General features: G+C 38.0%; 1 protein-coding gene across 9 annotated transcripts in view; it reads left to right on the forward strand.

The window, feature by feature from the left end:
* The window catches only part of APC (APC regulator of WNT signaling pathway), a 149538-nt gene that overhangs the window by 73208 nt on the left and 55312 nt on the right, over window positions 1–21018 (forward strand). For all 9 annotated transcript variants that reach the window (XM_043978865.1, XM_043978864.1, XM_043978870.1 and 6 more), the window contains 3 exons: window positions 1076–1184; window positions 4338–4451; window positions 11696–11779. In XM_043978865.1, coding sequence (XP_043834800.1) covers window positions 1076–1184; window positions 4338–4451; window positions 11696–11779 — 307 coding nt within the window. The remainder of the gene's footprint in view (window positions 1–1075; window positions 1185–4337; window positions 4452–11695; window positions 11780–21018) is intronic.

A 21018-nucleotide genomic window follows, 5' to 3' on the forward strand; every position in this document is an offset into this window, starting at 1 on the left:
CTACAGAGTAGTTATGCTGACCTCATTGTTGTACACCTGTGAAACCTAGACAGTATAACAGCTCCATGCCAGAAAACTAAATTGCTTCCATTTGAATTGTCTTAGGAAGATTCTGGAGATCATCTGGCAAGATAAAGTATGGGTCTCTGAGGTCTTTTCTCGAACTAAGCTGCCAAGCATTCAAACTCTATGGTAGAGTGTGCAACTCTGATGGACTGGCCGTATCATTTGAATGCCAAAAAGACATCTGCCTAAAAGACTTACAGAGAACTCACAGTAGGCAGGTGTTAACATGGAGCTCAGAAAAAGCAATACAAGGACACTCTCAAGTGAAGAACTTAGAAATTGATTGTGAGACATAGGAGATACTGGCACAGGACCACCCAGCATGGGGTGCCCACAGTAGAGAAGATGCTGTGCTCTATGAATAAAGCAAAATTGCAGCGGCTCAAAAGAAATGTGAGATGCGCAGTGTCTACCTGTAGTTGAGCCTTCTGAGCTTGTATTGGTCTGATTGGCCACAGTCAGACACACTTTACCTTGACCTTGCCATAATGATGTCATTTTGGTTCTCTTAGAGAATGAAGGGCAACAACCAGCCTACCAAGTATAAGGTACTATATAAGTACTTCTAGAACTAAGAAAAGCAAAAAACAGTCCCTGCTCTCAAAGCACATACAATCTAGTATGAGAGACAACCCATAAAAAACTTTGCATACACGACATATGGAGGGTAGATGGAAGGCAGTCTGGAAGGGAAAACATTATCATCTGAGGGTACTGAGAAAGGCCTCCTGTAGAAGGTGGGCTTTGAGCTGAATTTTGAAGGAAGCCAGGGAAATTAGAGCTGAAAGTAAGGGGGCAGAGCACTGGGCTTTACACATAGAAAATGCTGAATAAGTGCTTACTGAATTGAAAGTTAATATCTATAATTTAAGATCTTCCTTAAAAATAATTATTTTTAATTATGTTGCTTTATTGTTAATCAATTTTTTAAAACTTGCTATTAAAGTGCTGTGGTAGATTTTATATGTATTCTGCATTGACTATGTTTTGTTACTAACTTTTTTTTTAGATCACTACTACTTGCAGAACTTGAAAAAGAAGAAAAAGAAAAAGATTGGTATTATGCTCAGCTTCAAAATCTAACTAAAAGGATAGATAGTCTTCCTTTAACAGAAAATGTAAGTAACTAAGCAATCTGACTTTAGATTCAATATAGGTGATGGCTAGATTAATGTATAATATCTGTGCTAATTATTTATGCAAAGTTAAAAGTTGCTAATGTAGCTGCTCTGTAAAGCAACTACTACTCTAATTTCCTGCTTTGAAATAAGCCATCACTTCTGAACAATATTACAATTAAGTAAATTAGAATTGGTTTAATGACCATATCTAAAGAGTAATCATATTTCGGTGTCAGTTTGTAAAGGTATGAGTATAATGCCTTAGGGTTCTGTGCTTCACCCTATTCCATTTTCATTTTTTAGCCAAGTCTTTTGAAAAGGAATAAATGATATGCTTATTAAACTTTTAGGTCACAAAGCTAAGAGAGGAACAGTTCATGTGTTGTGTAACAGGATCCAAGAAAATAATCAACAATTAGAACATTTGTCAGAATCTACTAAGGTGAAATTTCATAGGACCAGAGCAATGCTGGAGACAAAACTGATTCTTGTAGACTGTTAAATTTTTAATGTGAACATTTATTAATTGCAGTGGGCAAACCAGAGTTTGTTATTGTTTTGTTGATAGTCTAGATTTAAGAAAGTGATAAAGAAAATCTTAATAATTCATATTAAGTTTAAAAGTGTCTTGTGTGTTCACCTTCCCCCCACATTTCTGAATAGGAATAAGAAGGATTACAATTGGAGTTTTGAAAATCTAAGATAAGGAGGTCTGGCTAGATAACAGTTTAAAAACAATCTGAGTATTGTAATGGAGATGGCATCCAAAAAACGTAATGCCATCAAGGGCTACATTAAGAGTGTTGTAATATGCAAGATAGGGTGTGATAGCTCCACTCTGCCCTTGCAAACCATATCTAGAGTATTGTATTCAATTTTGAGTGACACATTTTAGGAGAGACTCCAGAAGCAAACTATCAGCACCTTGAAGTTCCTCAATTGCCTCCCTTATAGGATCACTTAAAAGAATTGGGCCTGTACTTTCTTGGGTATTTCCCAACCATGCCTGCACTTGATCATTATTATCATGCATCTTCCTCCAGAACTTTTGCCTGTGTCCCTGGGATCTTATAGGTGAACTTTCATCTGATCATGACCAGAATCAAACACTCAGCCATTTCTAAACCATGTCACAATGCATGTAGTCCCTTCCTCTTCACATATTATCTTGTCTCAGTAAAGCACTTTAAGGGTAGGAACTGTTTTTTTTTTACTTGTATTTGTATCTCCAGCACTTAGCACAGTGCCTGCCACATATAGCAAAAGTGTAATATGTGCTTTATCACTCATTTATCATTCCCTTATGTTAAACCGAGAGAAGAAAAGATTTAGGGGAAAATCAGTAGCTTTATGTTTATGTATTTGAAGGGCTGTCTTTTGGAAGAGGAATTACTTGACTTTTTCTGCTTGATCTCAGAGGCAGAACTAGGAAGTGGAAGTGTCATGTTTCAAACACCATTCTTCCTATATAGTTCATATTGTAATCCATTGAGGAAAATTTTATCTCTCTTTTTTTTTTATCTTCCTCTTTACTACTGTACAGAGTTCTAATTAGAACTATCCAAGAGGAGAATGCTTATCCTCATAAGATGGTAGATTTTCTTCCTTAGAAAAAGTCTTCAAATGATTGACACTGGATCATTTGCCATTTATGCTGTAAAGGGGATTCTTATTCAGATAAATGATGGACTAGAACTGCCTCCTAGTACCCCTTCTAACTGTGAGATTTTGTGACTGCGTCTTTGACTCTAATTTTTCACCATCCCATTTTATTTAGTCTGTTGTGATGTAGAATCAAGTGTAGTCTTGTATGCTGGGAGATACCCTGAGCCTATCGTGTCCCTCCTAATGCTAGATTTTTAAAAAAATTTAAATAGTGATTATTGATAAATTTGATAATAATGCATAACTTTTTTATAGACTGCCACTTTTGGAAATGTTTCTTTTAAGTCAAAGTATAGTTATTCAACTCATTTTATTTTATTTTATTTTTTAAATAAAAGTATTTTATTATTTTCCAGTTACATGTAAACATAGCTTTCAGCATTTGTTTACATAAGATTTCCAATTTCAGATTTTTCTCCCTCCCTCCCCCCTCCCCCAGACAGCAGGCAATCCAATATAGGTTTATATTTGTACACACACACACACACACACACACACACACACACACATATACATACATATATATATATATATATATATATATATATATATACACACACACATATATACATACATAACAACATTAAACATTTCTGCATCAGTCATGCTATAAGAGAAGAATCAGAGCAATTTTTTGGTGCTGTTTTTCTATAATGCTAGATTTTTAAAAAATCATTTTTCCTCTCTTACAGGGATTTTAAAAAATATTTTTGATCATTTCAGAAAGAGTCAGAATTGGTTTTAATTCTGTTATTACTGGGTTGGATTTTTTTTTTTGGTTTCTTTTTTTTGTACCAAACATCCACACTGTCTTAGTGAAAGGTCTTTGAGTTGTTGTGGCCCCAGAATTTCATTACATGGCAACCTCTCCTAGTGATTAGCTTCTCTGAATGTAGATTAATCCTTCAGACAACAAACATGTATTCTTCAGTCAAGAGTATATTAGAAGTTTTTTCCGTTTGAGTAGGATAAGGTAGATCTTGTATTACCACTGACACAGACTTAGAAAACTCAGTGTCACATCCATACCAAGGTGTATCCTTGAATTAGATACTGCTGTTTATTCAGCCATTGCCTAACTGTTGAAGTTTCATTTATGTAAAATTAAAATAATTACGGGTAGGTACTTATTATTTGTTAGAAATAAGAAATATGTCTTTATTTAAAATAATTTATGGCCAAGAATAAATACAAACATTTGGATTTTCTCTTGTATTTCACAAAGGGAACTAGGCTTAGTTATTACTTTCTTATAATGAAACCATAAGATTTTTCTTAAACTGACAATTGACTGTCTTCACATATATATGTGTATGTGTGTATATATAAATATATAAAACACACATATATCACACCAATTTATGGATTTGTTGACTATTCTTACTCATTTCATTATTGTTTTTCTTTAGCCTAAAACTTCACACACTAATGACTTAAAAAAATTTTTTTCTGTCCTTCACTATTTTACTTTGCCACCCACCCCAGTTCTCTTTGCAAACAGATATGACTAGGAGGCAGTTGGAATATGAAGCAAGACAGATTAGAGCTGCAATGGAAGAACAGCTGGGTACTTGCCAGGACATGGAAAAACGGGCACAGGTAATTTAAAATACTAGATTTTATTTTTTGAAACATTTATTACTATATAAATACTACTTATTTAGTTTAGAAAGTAATTGGAATTTCCCAGAATATTTTTAATTGATAGGTAATTTTGTCTTTGAATATTATAAATAATGTTACGTTTTTAAAACCACAACATTTTTAAGGTTTTTGAAATTCTGAAGTTGATATTTGTGTATGTTCTTTTAACATAAATTCCTCAAAAGTGGCAAACCTGTTTACAAATAAACTTTTAAATTGCCATATGAGAAACTACCTAAAGTTTATTGTAATTAGTTTATTAAACAAACCAATATTATTGTTGGAAAAATATTGAGTTTAAAATGCCCCTTCTCTTGAGAGTCAGATGTGAAATTCTGCATGTCTTTTCAGATATGATTGATGTTTTAAGTTTTAGTCAGGTGTTTCTCTCTGTTCAAGAGAAGGTTGGATAGTGAACATTGAAAAGTGACAGTGATGTTTTTAAAAAAGTAAATCCAATATGGAAAATAATTATGTTAAGACATTCATGGGGAGAGATTGAAGGAATGAAGACCAACCAGAAAGCTATTATAATAGCCCAGGAATGAGGTGATAAGGACCTGCAGTGTCTTAGCAGAGAAGGGGGTATGTACAAGAGATATTGAAAAGGTTGAATCAATAGAACTTTGTACTGTATTGAATATGGGAGGTGAGAGTGTAAGGAATCCAGGGTGACATTGATGTTGCCAGCTGATGTGACTGGGAAAATGATGGTGTTCTCGATAGAAATAAAGAAGTTTGGAGTGGATGGTTTGGTGAGAAAAGATAATGAGTTTGGGTTTTATATTTTGAGTTTGATGCCCAGTTGGCAATTAGAGATATGCAACAAGGTCAGGAGAGAGGTTATGTCTGGATAAGTAAATCTGAGAATCATCTGTGTTGAATCCATAGGAATTGATGTGAGATCACCAAGCAAAGTACATAGAGGGAGAAGATAAAGTGGTCCACATCAGAGCATTGAAGTGTAGTTATAGTTAGTGGGTACATCCTGAATGGAGACTATATTATATAGTTATAGACTGAGGAGAGATCAGACTGGTAGTAGGAGAACCAGGGGAGAACAGTGCCATGTTGAAGTCTCTAAATCAAAGTGAATATCAAGGAGAACTCTGATCAACGGTATCAGACGATCCCAAGAGGTCTAGAAGGATAAGGATTGAAAGGAGGCCATTAGGTTCAGCAATTAAGACATAATTGGTAACTGTGTATAGCAGTTTCAGTTGAGTGATAAGATCAGAAGCCAGACTGCAGAATTGAGTGAGAGGAAAAGAAGTGGCAGTTGTAATAAACTCTTCCTGAAGAGTTTAGAAATGAAAGCAACAAGACGGAGAAAGCAAAAGCTAGTAAGGCTGGAAAATCAAATCAACACAATACCAAATGAACATAGTAAAATCACAGCAAAACCAGAAATAAAAAGAATGGTCAGAACCTGGGATGTGCTTGAGCCAGCTTGAATCAGAGCTGATTGTTAAACTTTCAAGTTGGAAACCGCAAACATTAAAGCCATGTCTTGATTTATTTTTTCATTGATTGTCTGTACTTAAGAAAGTGATCAAGAAAATATCGATAATACAGATCAAACTTAAAAGTGTGTCATATATATTTTTTTCAGTAAACCAGTTATGAAACCTTTACCAGAACACCCCAATCAGAAATACACAGTTGTATCAACACAAAAGAAATAGAGGGATATCTTTGAAAATATAACATAAAAAAACAAACAAAAGACCAAGGAAAGAGCTTAAATAATAAAATCTTAGAAAAGGAAATAGAATTAGCTACTACCAAAGAAAAAACTCCTGATGCTGTTGGAGTCTCAAAATTCTATCACACTTTAAAAACAAAAACAAAAACATTTTTATGTAAAGTTTTGAATTCCAAATTTTATCCCTCCTTCCCTTCCTCCCCCTCCCCTCCCTGACTTTACCAGTAAACACTCAGATATAGTTTGTAGAAGTGCAATTACATAAAACCTTACCCTATTAGTCATTTTGTATAAGAAAACTCGAATAAGAGGGCAAAAATTAAAGAAATGAAAAAATAGCATGCTTCAGTCTGCATTCAATCAGTTTAAGTTCTTTCTTGGAGGTGGATAGTGTGCTTCACAATTAGGTCTTTGGGATTGTCTTGGATCATTGTATTGCTGAGAATAGTTAAGTCATTCACAATTTTTCATCAAATATTGCTGTAATTGTGCACAACATTCTTCTGGTTTTGTTAACTTCACTATACATCAGTTCATGCAAGTCTTTCCAGGCCTTTCTGAAGTTATCCTGCTTGTCATTTCTTATAGCACAATAATATTCCATCACCATCTTATACCATTCCCCAATGGATGGGCAATTCCTTTTTATTGCCTATTCATAGCTACCACATAAAGAGCTGCTATAAATATTTTTGTACAAATAGGTCTTTTTCTCTTTTTTGGGATGTCTTTGGGATATAAACCTAGCAGTAGTATTGCTGGATCAAAGAGTGTGGATCAAACTGTGGTTTTAAAGCCCTTTGGGCATGGTTCCAAATTGCTCTCCAGAATGGTTGGATCTCTTCAAAACTCCACCAACAGTGGATTAGCATCCCAGTTTTCCCACATGCCCCCCCAACATCCAATATTTTCACTTTTTGTTAGATTTGCCACTCCAGTAGGTGTAAGGTGATACCTCAGAGTTGTTTTAATTTTCATTTCTCCGATCGAGTGATCTAGAGCATTTTTTTATTTGACTGTAGATAGCTTTTATTTCTTTGTCTGAAAACTGCCTGTTCATATCCTTTGACCATTTATCAGTTGGGGAATGACCTGTGTTTTTATAAATTTATCTTGGTTCTCTATATATTTGAGAAATGAGGCCAGAGAGACTTGTTTCAAAATTTCTTTCCTAGTTTTCTGCTTCCCTTATAATCTTGGTTACATTAGCTTTGTGCAAAAACTTTTTAATTTTATATAATAAAAACTATCTATTTTACATTTTGTACTTCTCTATTTTTGTTGGTCCTAAATTCTTCCTCTGTCCATAAATCTGACAGATAAACTATTCTGCGCTCTCTTCATTTGCTTATGGTATCATCCTTTATGTGTAAATCATGTACCCATTTTGACCTTATTTTAGTATACAGTGTGAGACGTTGGTCTGTACCTAGTTTCTGACACACTGTTTCCCAGTTTTCCCATCAGTTTTTGTTAGATAATGAGTTTTTGTTCCAAAAGCTTGGATCTTTGGGTTTATCATATACTAGATTACTATAGTAATTTACTATAGTGTAATTTGTACCTTTTCTATTCCACTGATTCACCTCTCTGTTTCTTAGCCAGTTCCAGAATGTTTTGATAATTACAGCTTTATAATACAGTTTGAGATCTGGTACTACTAGACCACCTTCTTTTGCATTTTTTCATCAGTTCCTTTGATATCCATAAGCTTTTATTCTTCCAGATGAATTTTATTATTTTTTCTAGATCTATAAAATATTTTTGATAGTTTGATTGGTATAGCACTAAATTAATTAATTTAGGTCAGATTGTCATTTTTATTATATTACCTCAGCCAATTAATACTTTTTCAATTGTTTAGATCTGACTTTGTGTGAAAAGTGTTTTATAGTTCTGGTCATATAGTTCCTGGATTAGACTCCCAAGTATTTTATATTGTCTAAAATTATTTTAAATGGAAGTTCTCATTTTATCTGTTGTTGCTGGACTTTGTTGGTAGTATATATCTAATCACACTTTTAAAGAACATGGTATCAGTACTACAGAAGTAATTCTCCAAATTGAGGAAGCACTGCCCCATATTGTTATGTGAAAAATATAGCACTGTTTAACCAGGGAAGGATGAAGCAAAGAAGAACTGTTGTATAATAGAAGAGAAAGAAATTAAAGATGTAAAAATAGGCAAATTGGAGATAAAACTATTCTTATTTGCTGATGGTATTATGGTTTATTTAGAAAATCCTAGAGAATCATCAAAGATACTAATTGAAATAACGGTGCCAGCAAAATTACAAGTTACAAAATAAATCCTCACAAATCAATAGCATTTCTATGTAATAGTAACAAAATTAAAGAGGCAGTAATATAATGGAAAATCTCATTCCAAATAACTGTAGAATGCATAAATATTTGGAGATCAGTTATTGAAGCACGCAAAAAATACTTATCCAATCCAATAAATATTTATTAAATCCCTGCTATGTGCCAGACACTGCTAATAAAAAGAAAGTTCCTATCCTCAGAGAGCTTACAGTCTAAAGGGGGAGACAACTCACAAAAGGAGTCAGAAAAACAAGGATGGGGAAAGGACACCAGAGGGTATCTTGTTTCATGGAGCTGAAACCAGGCAGAGCAGCAAATACAAAGTGGAATGAACTGAGGGTCCACTTTTTGCCCTCTACAAAGGAAGGCTTTGGGAGGACTTTGGTACTCTGCCCTCCAGCCCTCTAATAAGACGTGAGAGGAGGCTGAAGGACATGGTATCTATCCTTCAAGGCTTGACTTAGCAGCATGGTATTAAGGTTAGAAGGGATGGAACTTATCCTGGGAGGGGCATCTTATTCTTTGGAGTTGAAATTAGACTCATTTCCAAAGTGCCCTTTAAAGAAATAAAGAGGGGCAGCTAGGTGGCACAGTGGATAGAGCACCGGCCCTGGAGTCAGGAGTACCTGGGTTCAAATCTGGCCTCAGACACATAACACTTACTAGCTGTGTGACCCTGGGCAAGTCACTTAACCCCAATTGCCTCACTAAAAAAAAAAAAAAAAAAGCAAGAAAGAACTACTTTAATAGCTTAAAGGGATATTTGGTACTCAAGGCCAGGCCATTATAATTAAACTGACACTAACAAAGTTACTTTATACTTTTACAGCTATACCATCCAAACTGTCAAAGGGATCCTTTACAGAACTCTATAAAATAGTAACAAGATTCAGTTGGAGAAACCAAAGATCTAGAGTAATGAGGGCAATATTGAAATGATGTTAGGGATGAAGGGAAACTAGCCCTTCAGGGTCATAAATTATATTGTAAAGCAACAGCTATCAAAGCCATTTGCTATTGGTTTAAAAATAGAAGGATAGGGGCTGCTAGGCGGTGCAGTGGATAAAGCACCGGCCCTGGATTCAGGAGGACCTGAGTTCAAATGTGACCTCAGACACTTGATACTTACTAGCTATGTGACCCTGGGCAAGTCACTTAACCCTTATTGCCCTGGGGGAAAAAAATAGAAGGATAGGACAATAAAACCAACTAGACTAGAAAGAAACTAAAACAATAGAATTCAACAACTTACTGTTCAATATATCCTTAAAAGCATGGAGAGCAAAATGAGGTAATAAATTATTAAGCATTTGTGAAATGCTTAGTATTTGCTAGGCATCATGCTAGTGCTAAGGATACAAAGAAGATAGTAGAACAGTACCTACTCTTTTTTTTTTTTTTTTTTTGGTGAGTCAGTTGGGGTTAAGTGACTTGCCCAGGGTCACACAGCTAGTAAGTGTTAAGTGTTTGAGGCCGGATTTGAACTCAGGTCCTCCTGACTACAGGGCCGGTGCTCTATCCACTGTGCCACCTAGATGCCCCAACAGTACCTACTCTTAAGAAACTTATGTTCTAATGGGGGAAAGAACACACATATTCCCAAAACATACACCAAACTGATAGTTGATAAGCCTAGGAACAGAAAGACACTAGTAGCTGGGGAAATCAGAAAAGGCCTCTTGTGCCAAGTCTTGAAGCCTTGCTGTAAAAGGTCCTGAGCGACATTTTATTTAATTCTCCACAGCAGCCATTTCAAAGTCTGTCCTTATGCCTCACCACTCCTTCTTCCACAACTTTTCCCCATCCTTAAAAACCTCTGGTTTCCCTTAATAGCTAGAGTCGTTAGAAAGGGTAATCTACTTATTGTCTCCATTTCTTTACCTCTACCCTTACTTATTAATCATTCCTAATCTGGCTTCTGACCTGACTACTCAAGCAAAACTGTTCTCTTCATTTGTGGTGGTTGTGCAGTCATTAAAGACTCTTGGTGACTCACTACACCACCTAACTTCCCCAAAGTGGTATTTATACTAGGCCTGAAAACATTCCTTCTTGTTGTTGGGTCATTTTTAGTCATGTCTAACTTGATGACCCCATTTGGGTTTTTCTTGGCAAAGATACTAAAGTGGTTTGCCATTTCCTTCTCCAGCTTATAGATGATGAAACTGAGGCAAATAGGGTTAAGTGACTTACCCAGTGTCACACAGCCAGTAAGTGTCTGAGGCCAGATAGGAACTTAGAAAGATGACTCTTTCTGATTCCAGGACTAGCACTCTATTCACTGTACCACATGGCTACCCTGGCCACCAGAAAACTCTTAATTGTTAAATACAAATATCAGATTGTCTTCTTTCATACTGTTCTCTTATAGTTCTAAAATTTTGATTCTTCTTAATTTAGATCCTTTTTAATTACTCCCCTCATTTTAACCCCCATTGTAATGCTTGTTCTGGAAAAGAAAATAATGTTCAAGTACGGTCATAATCCAGAAGGAACAAATTGGCATATGTCAATGAAATTGTATTGAGAGAAAAGCTGCTAAATTTGAATTTCTGAGTTTGATACAAACTAAAATTTCAACTCCTTTTATAAAAGTATGCGCTGGTTTAAGTAAACTGAAAACTGAAGTCCAGTTGAAGTAAAAGATAAACCTGGTTATGGTGACTTATTTTCCAATGTATTTACTTATTGAAAACTACCTTTAAATGTTTAATTCCTTCTTTAAAACAAAATTTGACTTTTAAAAACTCATTTTGGAGTTTTAGGAGAATGTCTCTAATGGTGAAAGTGTGAGATTAAAAATTGAGCTTATGGGGCAGCTAGGTGGCGCAGTGGATAAAGCACTGGCCCTAGATTCAGGAATACCTGAGTTAAAATCTGGCCTCAGACACTTGACACTAGCTGTGTGACCCTGGGCAAGTCACTTAACCCCCATTGCCCTGCAAAAAAAAAAAAGAAAAAGAAGAAAAATTGAGCTTACTTTTAAGTGTCTACTCATAAATGTGTGGGTATTTATATTTTATTTCATGCTATAGGAATGAAAGAATTAGCCTGCCATAATTTGTCCAGACAACCATGGTATATTTATACAATTATGTTTTTACCATATGTGTGTATGTATATACATATACATACATTATAAATAATTTTATCACTTATTTTATTTTAGCTAAGAGTGGCTAGAATTCAGCAAATCGAGAAAGACATACTTCGCATACGACAGTTATTACAATCCCAACCTGCGGAAGCAGAGGTTAGTAAGCTGTTTCTTTGTACTATATGCCAATGTAAATAAATATGGGTGGGCTTTGTTTTTTAAATGATAGACTTAATGTTAAACATGATTATCTGGATTGACAACTATGGCATCCAGTAATTATAACAGTATCTCAGTGTTCTGTTTTGGACCTAATTAGAGAAATAATAAATGTTAACTGCTGACTTATTCTTTTATTTTTGGGTAGTCATAATGCATAAGTAATATAAGATTACTTTGATCTAGTTAATATACTACTGTAAGCTATATCTAGTTTATTTACACATAATCAGAGATATAACTCTGAATGCTTCCTGTCAGTAAGTAATCTATTTCCTGAGTAGATATTCCCCTGAATTTCTAAATAATGCTATGCTATAGCTATATTCCTAAAAAGTTGTATGCAAACTGAATAATATTTTAAATAGTATGAGACAGAGATTCTCAACCATTTTTGTGTCATAAACTCCTTTGGCAGTATGGTGAAGCTATGGACAACTAAAAATAATGATTCCAAATGCATAAAATAAAATAAATTAAAAAAACTAATTAGATCAATATACATTTATCATAGTGGTTGGTAAAAATAAGTTCATGTACCCCAGTGCCTTTGGAGAGTCTCTTAGTTAAAGAAATACTATCAATTGTAAAATTAATAATTTTCTCCTAGGAACATGAAAGTTCCCATACTGGGTCATATCCGTGGCCTAGCTAGTGGAATATTCTAATGCCAACTAGCAACCTAAGGGATATATCATGGCTGAAAGGCAGGGGGTAGGAAGAAGATACTAATTCGGAACTATAGTGACTGAGTCTGAGGAATGGGGAATTATGTTCTGAGGCCCTTCCCCAAAATAGAGTTTTTAGGAGAACTCATCAATGGGAGAAAGTACTCACAGCAGAGTTAGGAGGCATTTAGAGTATAGTATCTAAGTTTGGAGAATGAAGGATGGCTGGTCTGGGCATCCCAAAAATGGAGGATCCAAGAAGAATGCATCTTAATGCACTTCCTTTTGTGGCTTCTTTTGAATGATCCATGTGAATCAGAGGGACTAGAAGATTCTCTAGCTTTAGATTGAGCTGACAGGCCCCTGCTATCTTTGTGCTCATTTTTGTGTGTAATTTTACTAGTACCCATGGGCTGGCAATCAGTTACTTTCTTCTCAACCCCATGTTTCAGGAGTCACATTCAGAGTTCCTAAAAAGCTAGGGTGGTGGCAGGCTTTTGTAAATCCTTTCTCCATTCACAGAGCCCTTTATTCACACCTATTTGTTCAAGTCACAACTGTCCAGACTTACCCAAATTTCACTAGCTGATTAGCCTACATATAGGGGATATACATAGCTAAAGTCCGAAGCCATTCTGATAGTTGCTCTTGTTGTTTAGAATGCCTCTTCATGATCCCATTTTGTGTTTTCTTGGCAAAAATACTGGAGTGGTTTGCCATTTCTTTCTTCAGCTCATCTTACAGATGTGAAACTGAGGCAGAGTTAAGTAATTTGCCCAGAGTCACACAGCTAGTAAGTATCTGAGATTTGAATCCAGGTCTTCCTAACTGCAGGCCCAGCACTCTTATCTACTGTGCCACCTAGCTGCCCTAATTCTGATAGAGCCCCAGCCAAAAGGTGAAATCTGCCCTCTGCTTACCTTGAGGCAGTCTTGCCATAGAATATGGCAGTTGACTTCCCCTCCCCCACCTTTCCCACCTCCCATCCCCCAACTCTGTATATATCCCATCTATCAAACCATTTCCTTTAGGAACTTCACCCTCTCCCTTACAGGTCTCCAGGAGAGATGACTTCAGATGGTACCAGGTATGAACAACTCTCTATCTCAGCAACCAAAAAAAGGAACAAAGAGCATTCCTCTCTGGAGGCTCTAATAAATCTAGCTGATTAGGTTTATTAGAAGAGATCTTCAAAAACCTCCCTTAGCCTATGGAAATCACTTGAAATCAGCCCAGCATTGGTTCTATTAGACTAATTCCTCAGGAGACATTGCTCCAGTGACTCATCAGGTTTCTATTCTAACATCTGCAACCCCCCACCCCAAAGTGGTTAGGTGGAGAAGGCCCCCCAACCCTTCATTCCCTTATGCTGGGTATCTTCCCCACTTTAGGTCTCATGCTCCTATATCATGGATCATATCTCTAGGGGAACAGAACCTCTGGATCAGAGACCGTAGAGTGGTTTCTTAGCTGAGTCTTGTCAGTGTCCACCCCCATCAGGGGAGATCCTTTTCCTGGCCACCAGCTCCACTTACTACCTCTGGGATTTTATCTCTTGGTCCCTGAAGGCCAAGAGCTCTAGTTGCTAAGTATGCTGAGCCATTTCACTACCTGTCTTGTTATGTTGACATTCTGCTTTCTACAGTATCCTGGCAATATCAACTGGGGAGTGCTGGACCTGGCATTTTATTTCCTGTCCTGGGCAGCCTGCTTGAACACCCATAGAGTTAATTACTTTAAGTGGGAACCTCCTCCCTCTCCATAGAAAGGAGTAAGCATACCTAATCAAAAGGACTAGAGACCATGCAGCACTCCGTCATCTGATTTCCCTACCCTCCCTATTTGAAGTGTCCATCCCCCAGCTCAGCCACAGTGTGAGCCAGTAGATCATCATCTCACATTCCAGTTACACACTATGTCAAATAATAGGGGCAGGCCAAATACCAGAACCCTTTTCAGATTCTATGTTGGCATGAAATGAGGCACTGGCAAATCATTGAATGGTGATCAAAAGGAGGTTTACATTATCTTAACACAGCAAGGAATTGTAATCAGGATAAAGTGACACTTAACCTCTATGGATGTACCAGCTATTCCCCTTGCCTCCGTCTCCATATGGAAACATATCATGGTCTTTAGAAATTCACTAAGTCATAAGGATTCCCACTCCTCAGGGGTGGTAATTTTTATGCCCTTAGGTCACCAGACATCTTCATTAAGGAAGGCAGGGGTTAGCAAAACTGTGATTTTAACCTAGGCCCTCTGATTCCACGTCTATTGTTGTTCTTGTTAGTTTCTCAGTGACGAATTGGAGGTCATGTTATAGATGAAGAAATCCCATGCTTTGGAGTTTCAAGGCAGAGGAAGGATGGAATGAGAGTAGATTGTGATAAGAGAAGTAGTACGTAAGGGAAGTTCATAGTTCAAAAACATAAGCGGGGGCAGCTAGGTAGCGCAGTGGATAGAGCACTGGCCCTGGATTCAGGAGGATCTGAGTTCAAATATGGCCTCAGATACTTGCCACTTACTAGCTGTGTGATCCTGGGCAAGTAACTTAACCCTCATTGCCCAACAAAAACAACAACAACAAAAAGTCATGTAAAAAAAAAAGAGAGTGTGTGTGTGTGTGTGTGTGTGTGGTGCATTTGTGGGTAGTGGCAAGATAAGAACATGAAAATCTTTGTGTGTGACTAAAGTGGGCCAGAGGAGTAGAACAAATTAAATAAACTTAGGAACTATGATGCTAGGGTGTTTGAAGGATTATTAGATGTGTGTGTTATATAAGGGCCTGAATTGAGGAAGGAAACTATGAGTCAAACACTGAACTCAAAAAGAAAAGGAGAATATCTTGGAGGTAGGCAGGAACTACCAAAATTTTGATCGGATGGTGGAGAGGAATAGAGTCAAACCTTGGAGGAGAAAAGGTTACTGAATGGTGGTAGAGGAAGAGCCTAGAATTAGCAGTGGGGAGCAAAGAGTATTCCAACTCCCCCACCTCAACTAGTGAGTTGGGGAAAATGAGTCAAAGTGCAGCCAGTGCTGGAAAAGGAAGTCAGGGAGAGGTTTTGTCATCAAGATGGGGCTGGATCTCAAAACTAGAAGATGGAAGGAATAGGAAAGAAAATGATTAAAGATGAAGAGTGGGGGAAAGGATTAAAAGTGAAAACAAGTTTGTTACTTATAAAGTAAATATTCCAGAGAGCACAGTGGAAAGAATATGTTGCTTTAGAATGGTACACTGGGGGAATAGGGATGGGTTGAGGGGAATTGGCATAAAGGATTGATCACTGGGGAGGGGGGAACTTGGAGTTGAATAATAACTTCAAGAGGTTCAGAATCACGTGAATGGGAAGGTCAGGAAGGGAAAGGGTATGGTTAATCATTGAGGAATGAGTTTTAATAGGTTTTCTTTTTATCCATAAGGGTTTGGCCTCAAGGTAGAGTCCTCTCAGGGCTTAAGACTGTTCAGAGGAGGGCACAGGTACTTGGAGCTGAAACAGTGTTGTTAGTCCTCTGCCCCCAAGGCAAGAGACCAGGCTGGAGACTTGATGGAATGACCATTCTCCACTTCCTTAGAAGGGAGGAGTCTGGTGATAGAATGGCATTTCTCCTTTTCCTAGAGACCAGGTAGGAAACTGGCTCAGTGGAATGGTGTTTTTCCTCTTCCCTCTGGAGGCTTGGAGACCTAGCAGGAGATCCAGGCAGTGGAATGGTATTTTCTCCCCTTACCTCAAAAACTGGAGACTGTTTTGCAATGGAATAGCATTTTTCTGGAGGACACTGGAGACCAGGCAGGAGACTTGGGGCTTTTTCAAAGTGAGAAGACTGGTGTTCAGTGGAATGGTGTTTCTCCTCTTCTCATACGAGGAGGAAAGGAAGACCTAGGAGACAGTTCGGGGCACACTCACACATGGGGAGTAAGACATGGATGATTATGCTGCAAAGGAAACTTGAAAAGGATCAATCAGACAGATAGGAAAAGAACCATGTCAAAGCAGTTCCATGAATACACAAGGAAGAGCATATGTCTATCAGAAGGTATGACCTACAACATCAAATGGTGCAGAAAGGTCAAGGATGAAAATTAATTAAAAAAAATTGGATTTCGCATTAAGGAGTAGTTTCAATCATTCAGTGGAATCTGATGCTATATGTTGAGGGAATTAAATGTTAGAGATGAGAATTAGTTATTTGAGAATTTAGCTGTGAAAGCAGGGAAAGATTGAATAATTTCTTGAGCTGAATGATAGCTGGAGAAGAGTCATTGAATCAGGGTCAAGATAGAATCAAAAGATGAATTATTAAGAGTTACAGGGGGCAGCTAGGTAGCACAGTGGATAAAGAACCAGTCCTGGATTCAGGAGGACCTGAGTTTAAATCTGGTTTCAGACACTTGACACTTACTAGCTGTGTGACCCTGGGCAAGTCAGTTAACCCTCATTGCCCCACCAAAAAAAAAAAAAAGAGTTGCAGCTTTACATTGCAGAGGAGGGCATCTCATTGGAGGAGATGAGAGAATGCTTGGGGGTAAAAAGTAATAAAAATACTACAACTGAAAACTGAGCAGGTTAGAATGTCTTAATCAATTTCTTTAAGTAGGAAAGGAAGGAGGAAGAGCACCATAACCTTGACCTCCATCTTACATATGAACCAGTTCGTAACTGAAAGTTGTGAGTGAGTGACATGGCAGCAGAGAGCAGTCAAGTCCCTGAGAAAGAATCCCTTGGGGGGGCAAGGGGAAGAGGAATGCCTTGCCCTCCACCTTGGTCTCTGCCCCACTCAGCCAGAGGGCAACTCCATGAACCTAAGAAGATGAAAGAATTTGGACATTTTCCTTAGCATCCTAAAAGTGCACTAGGACAGCTATGGCCAGCAGCAGTGTCTACACTGAAAGTCATGGACAAACTGTATAAGATTGAGGAAAACAGATTAATGGCTCTAAAAGGAGCCCAGAAGAGAATATACCTAAGGGAAGTATCATAAGAATTCTAGTAAAAAGACTTTCTGGATCTCTGTTACCCCTTTGGCCACATGTGCTCCCTAAACTTGGCCCACTTCCCCCTGGACTCTTTGTGCACTGGTGACCAGACAGTGTGTCACATACTTTTTTTGGGGGGTGGGGGTATTTTGGACCAATTATAATACCCACTGTAGTAAATACAGTAAAGCTAATTAAGTCTGTCTGACTAATTGATATCAACTGATAATTAAAGGATGTAGGTGTAGTACACAAGTTAGAGCTCCTGAACTACAGTAAAAAACCACCTCCAGTTCCTCAGTGAACAGGCAGGGCAAGAAGCTGTGGTCACCTCTTAAATGATATCAAATCTCTCATGATATTCTTTCTCCTTTTTTTATTCACATAACTATCACCTAATTTAGGCCCTTTTGACTGAATTACTGAAATAGCCTCCTAATTGGTCTCTTTGCCTCAAGTCATCCCAGTTGGTTTTCCAATTAGCTGCCACTGTAAGAACTAGCTTTGGCTCATCTCTTTCTCCTCCTCTTCCTTATATGCTCCCCAATCACGAATTGGTTATTTCTCTTGTTGTGGCCCAGACAGGCCCCCGTCAGGTGTTAGAGATTACACTGCTTTCTGGACTCTTGCAAGGCCCATAGTACAGGTGCCCAGGTACTGAGTTGGCCCTATCTCCTTTTTTTGATCAGTGCTTCAAGTAGTGTACACTTGGGCCTTGTCCCCTGTACTTTTCTGGCTTCTCTGCTTCCCTTCTGACAAGCTGGGTGACTTCAGGCATCAGTTATTAAAGCTAAGGTCTGCATTGAAACCTTTTAGAAAATTCTTGTTCAGCACAATTGACTTCATTTCCTGCAGCTCAATCTGGCTTTCCTGTACAACTCCTCTCCCAGGCATCTGTAGCTTCTGACAGTGTTTTTGCATAGTTTGCAATTTGATAAAGGAGTTTTCTTATGTTTCTCTTTGGCTTCCTTTACCATTGTTCTCTCTAAAGCCCTTTTCATATATTTGGTGGAGTGTATGTGAGGAAGCCTCGCTTTGCTAACGTCTTTTCCTATAACTACCTTAACCAGAAATCTCTTCCCTTTTATCTTTGTTTTGTAAGTTGCTGTGGCCAAACAATTCATTACCTAATAACTAGCCTCTGTAGGTTTACTCACAAATAATTACGGTGCAAGCTAGAATAAAGGAAAAGTACAGCATACTATGGGAATTGTAAAGTGACTTATGTTATATGAAGAGAGGGACAGCTTGTTCCTTGAATAAAATAACTTAAACGAAGCAAGTTCTCTCTCAGTGTAGGGTTTAAAAAACAAGACAAAAAAGCCAAACTATTTACTGAGAAGACATCTCTTTCTGAGAACCTAAGAGAGGAACCCTGGCAAAAGAAAGTTCCAAAGACATGAGAAGAAGATCCACAAAGTATCCAGTAGTTTAGAGAAAGAAACTCTGGTGGCTTTCTGGTCCTGGCCAAGAAACGAGGCCACTTTGATTTAAGCAGCTTCCATAATTCTAAGTGCTGCTAATGGATAATTGCCACTGATGTGTCAAACGTTTTTGAGAATAGACAGGGTGAAATTGGGGGAAGTAGGGGAGAAAGAGAATAGGATGGAGAAAAATAAATAACAATCATAACTGTGAAAAAAATTACATCACCTTTCTTTGATTAAGACTTTATTTCTCAAATATATAGAAAACTGAGTCAGATTTATAGAAATAAGAGCCATTCTTTGATTGATAAATGATCAAAGGATATGAACAAGCAGTTTTCAAACAAAGTAATCAAAGCTACCTATAGTCATGAAAATATGCTCTAAATGACTATTGATTGGAGAAATGCAAATTAGAACAACTCTGAGCTGCCCTCTCACACGTGTAAGATTGGCTAATATGACAGAAAATGATAAATGTTGGAGCAGATGTGGGAAAATTGAGACACTAAAACATTGTTGGGGAAAGGGTGATACTGATAGAAGGGAGGGCAGAAGCAGGGGAGGAAAGGGGAAAGAAAAGGAAGGGGGGAAGATGGCAGAGGAAAGGCAGTGACTTTCCAGACCTCTCCCCACAATCCCTCCAGATAGCTTCAAATAATGCTATAAGACAGTTCCTGGAGCAGCGGAATCCACAAAAGGACAGGGTGAGATCATTTTCCAGCCAAAGATGGCTTAGCAGGTCAGCAGGAAAGGTCTGTTGTACTGCGTTGAGAGGGGAGTTTCCACCCAGGCCACACCGACACAGATCAGGCCCCAGGCAGACTGTGCCAGAGAAACAGGCCTCTGGAGTCTCTGAATCAGCTGCAGCAGCTACTTCTGGAACTCAGCTCATGGTGTGGTGAGGGGGTTGAGCAGTTGGCCAGGGGGAGATTACAGGGGTCTCTGGTGGCGCTGAGGTGGAACTCTGTTGTGTTGGCCATCCTCAGAACCAGGAAGCATTCTTGAATGGTGGCCCATGTGGGGAGGGGCACAGGCATGCCTAAGCTTGCAACCATAGTGAAACAGAATACTGTTCCTGAGTTAAAGAACAAGCAGGCCTGTGGTTATTTACAGACCAGAGCACAGGCCAGGGGAGTGTGGAATGTGCCTCTCCCTAAATCCTACCACCTGGGACCCCCTGAAGCTTGGCACAGTGTGCCCTGGAAGCAGTGTCCCTCTTTAAGGAGTTAAAAGTCAAGAAATAGGCTGGCAAAATGAGCAAACAGAAAAAGATGCTGACCCTAGAAAGTTTCTTTGGTGACAAGGAAGATCAAAATACACCCTCAGAAGAAGATAACAAAGTCAAAGCTCCTATATACAAAGCTTCCCCCCAAAATATGCATTGGTCTCAGGCCATCGAAGCACCCAAAAAGGACTTTGAAAATAAGATAAGAGAGGTAGAAGAAAAAAGGGAAAGAGAAATGAGAGTGATACAGGAAAGTCATTGGGAAAAAAAAAGTCAACAGCTTGAAAAGCCAAATGGAAAAGGAGATAGAAAAGCTCTCTGAAGAAAATAATTGCTTAAGAATTAGGATTGAGGGGCAGCTAGGTGGCACAGTGGATAGAGCACCAGCCCTGGAGTCAGTAGTACCTGAGTTCAAATCCGGCCTCAGATATTTGACACTTACTAGCTGTGTGACCCTGGGCAAGTCATTTAATCCCAATTGCCTCACCAAAAAAAAAAAAAAAAAAGAATTAGGATTGAGCAAGTGGAAGCTAATGACTTTATGAGAAATCAAGAACACAATAAAACAAATCCAAATGAATGTAAAAAAGAGGGTAATATGAAATATCTCCTTGGAAAAACAGCTGACCTGGAAAATAGATCCAGGGGAGATACTTTGAAAATTATTGGACTACCTGAAAGCCATGATCAAAAATAGAGCTTGGACATCATCTTCCAAGAAATTATCAGAGAAAATTCCCCTGATATTCTAGAAGTAGAAGGTAAAATAGACATTGAAATAATCCACTGATCGCCTCCTGAAAGAGATCCCCAAATGAAAATTTCCAGGAATATTATAGCCACATTCCAGAGCTCCGAGGTCAAGGAGAAAATAT

Source organism: Dromiciops gliroides, chromosome 1, assembly GCF_019393635.1.
Source record: "Dromiciops gliroides isolate mDroGli1 chromosome 1, mDroGli1.pri, whole genome shotgun sequence".
Lineage (NCBI taxonomy): Eukaryota > Metazoa > Chordata > Mammalia > Microbiotheria > Microbiotheriidae > Dromiciops > Dromiciops gliroides.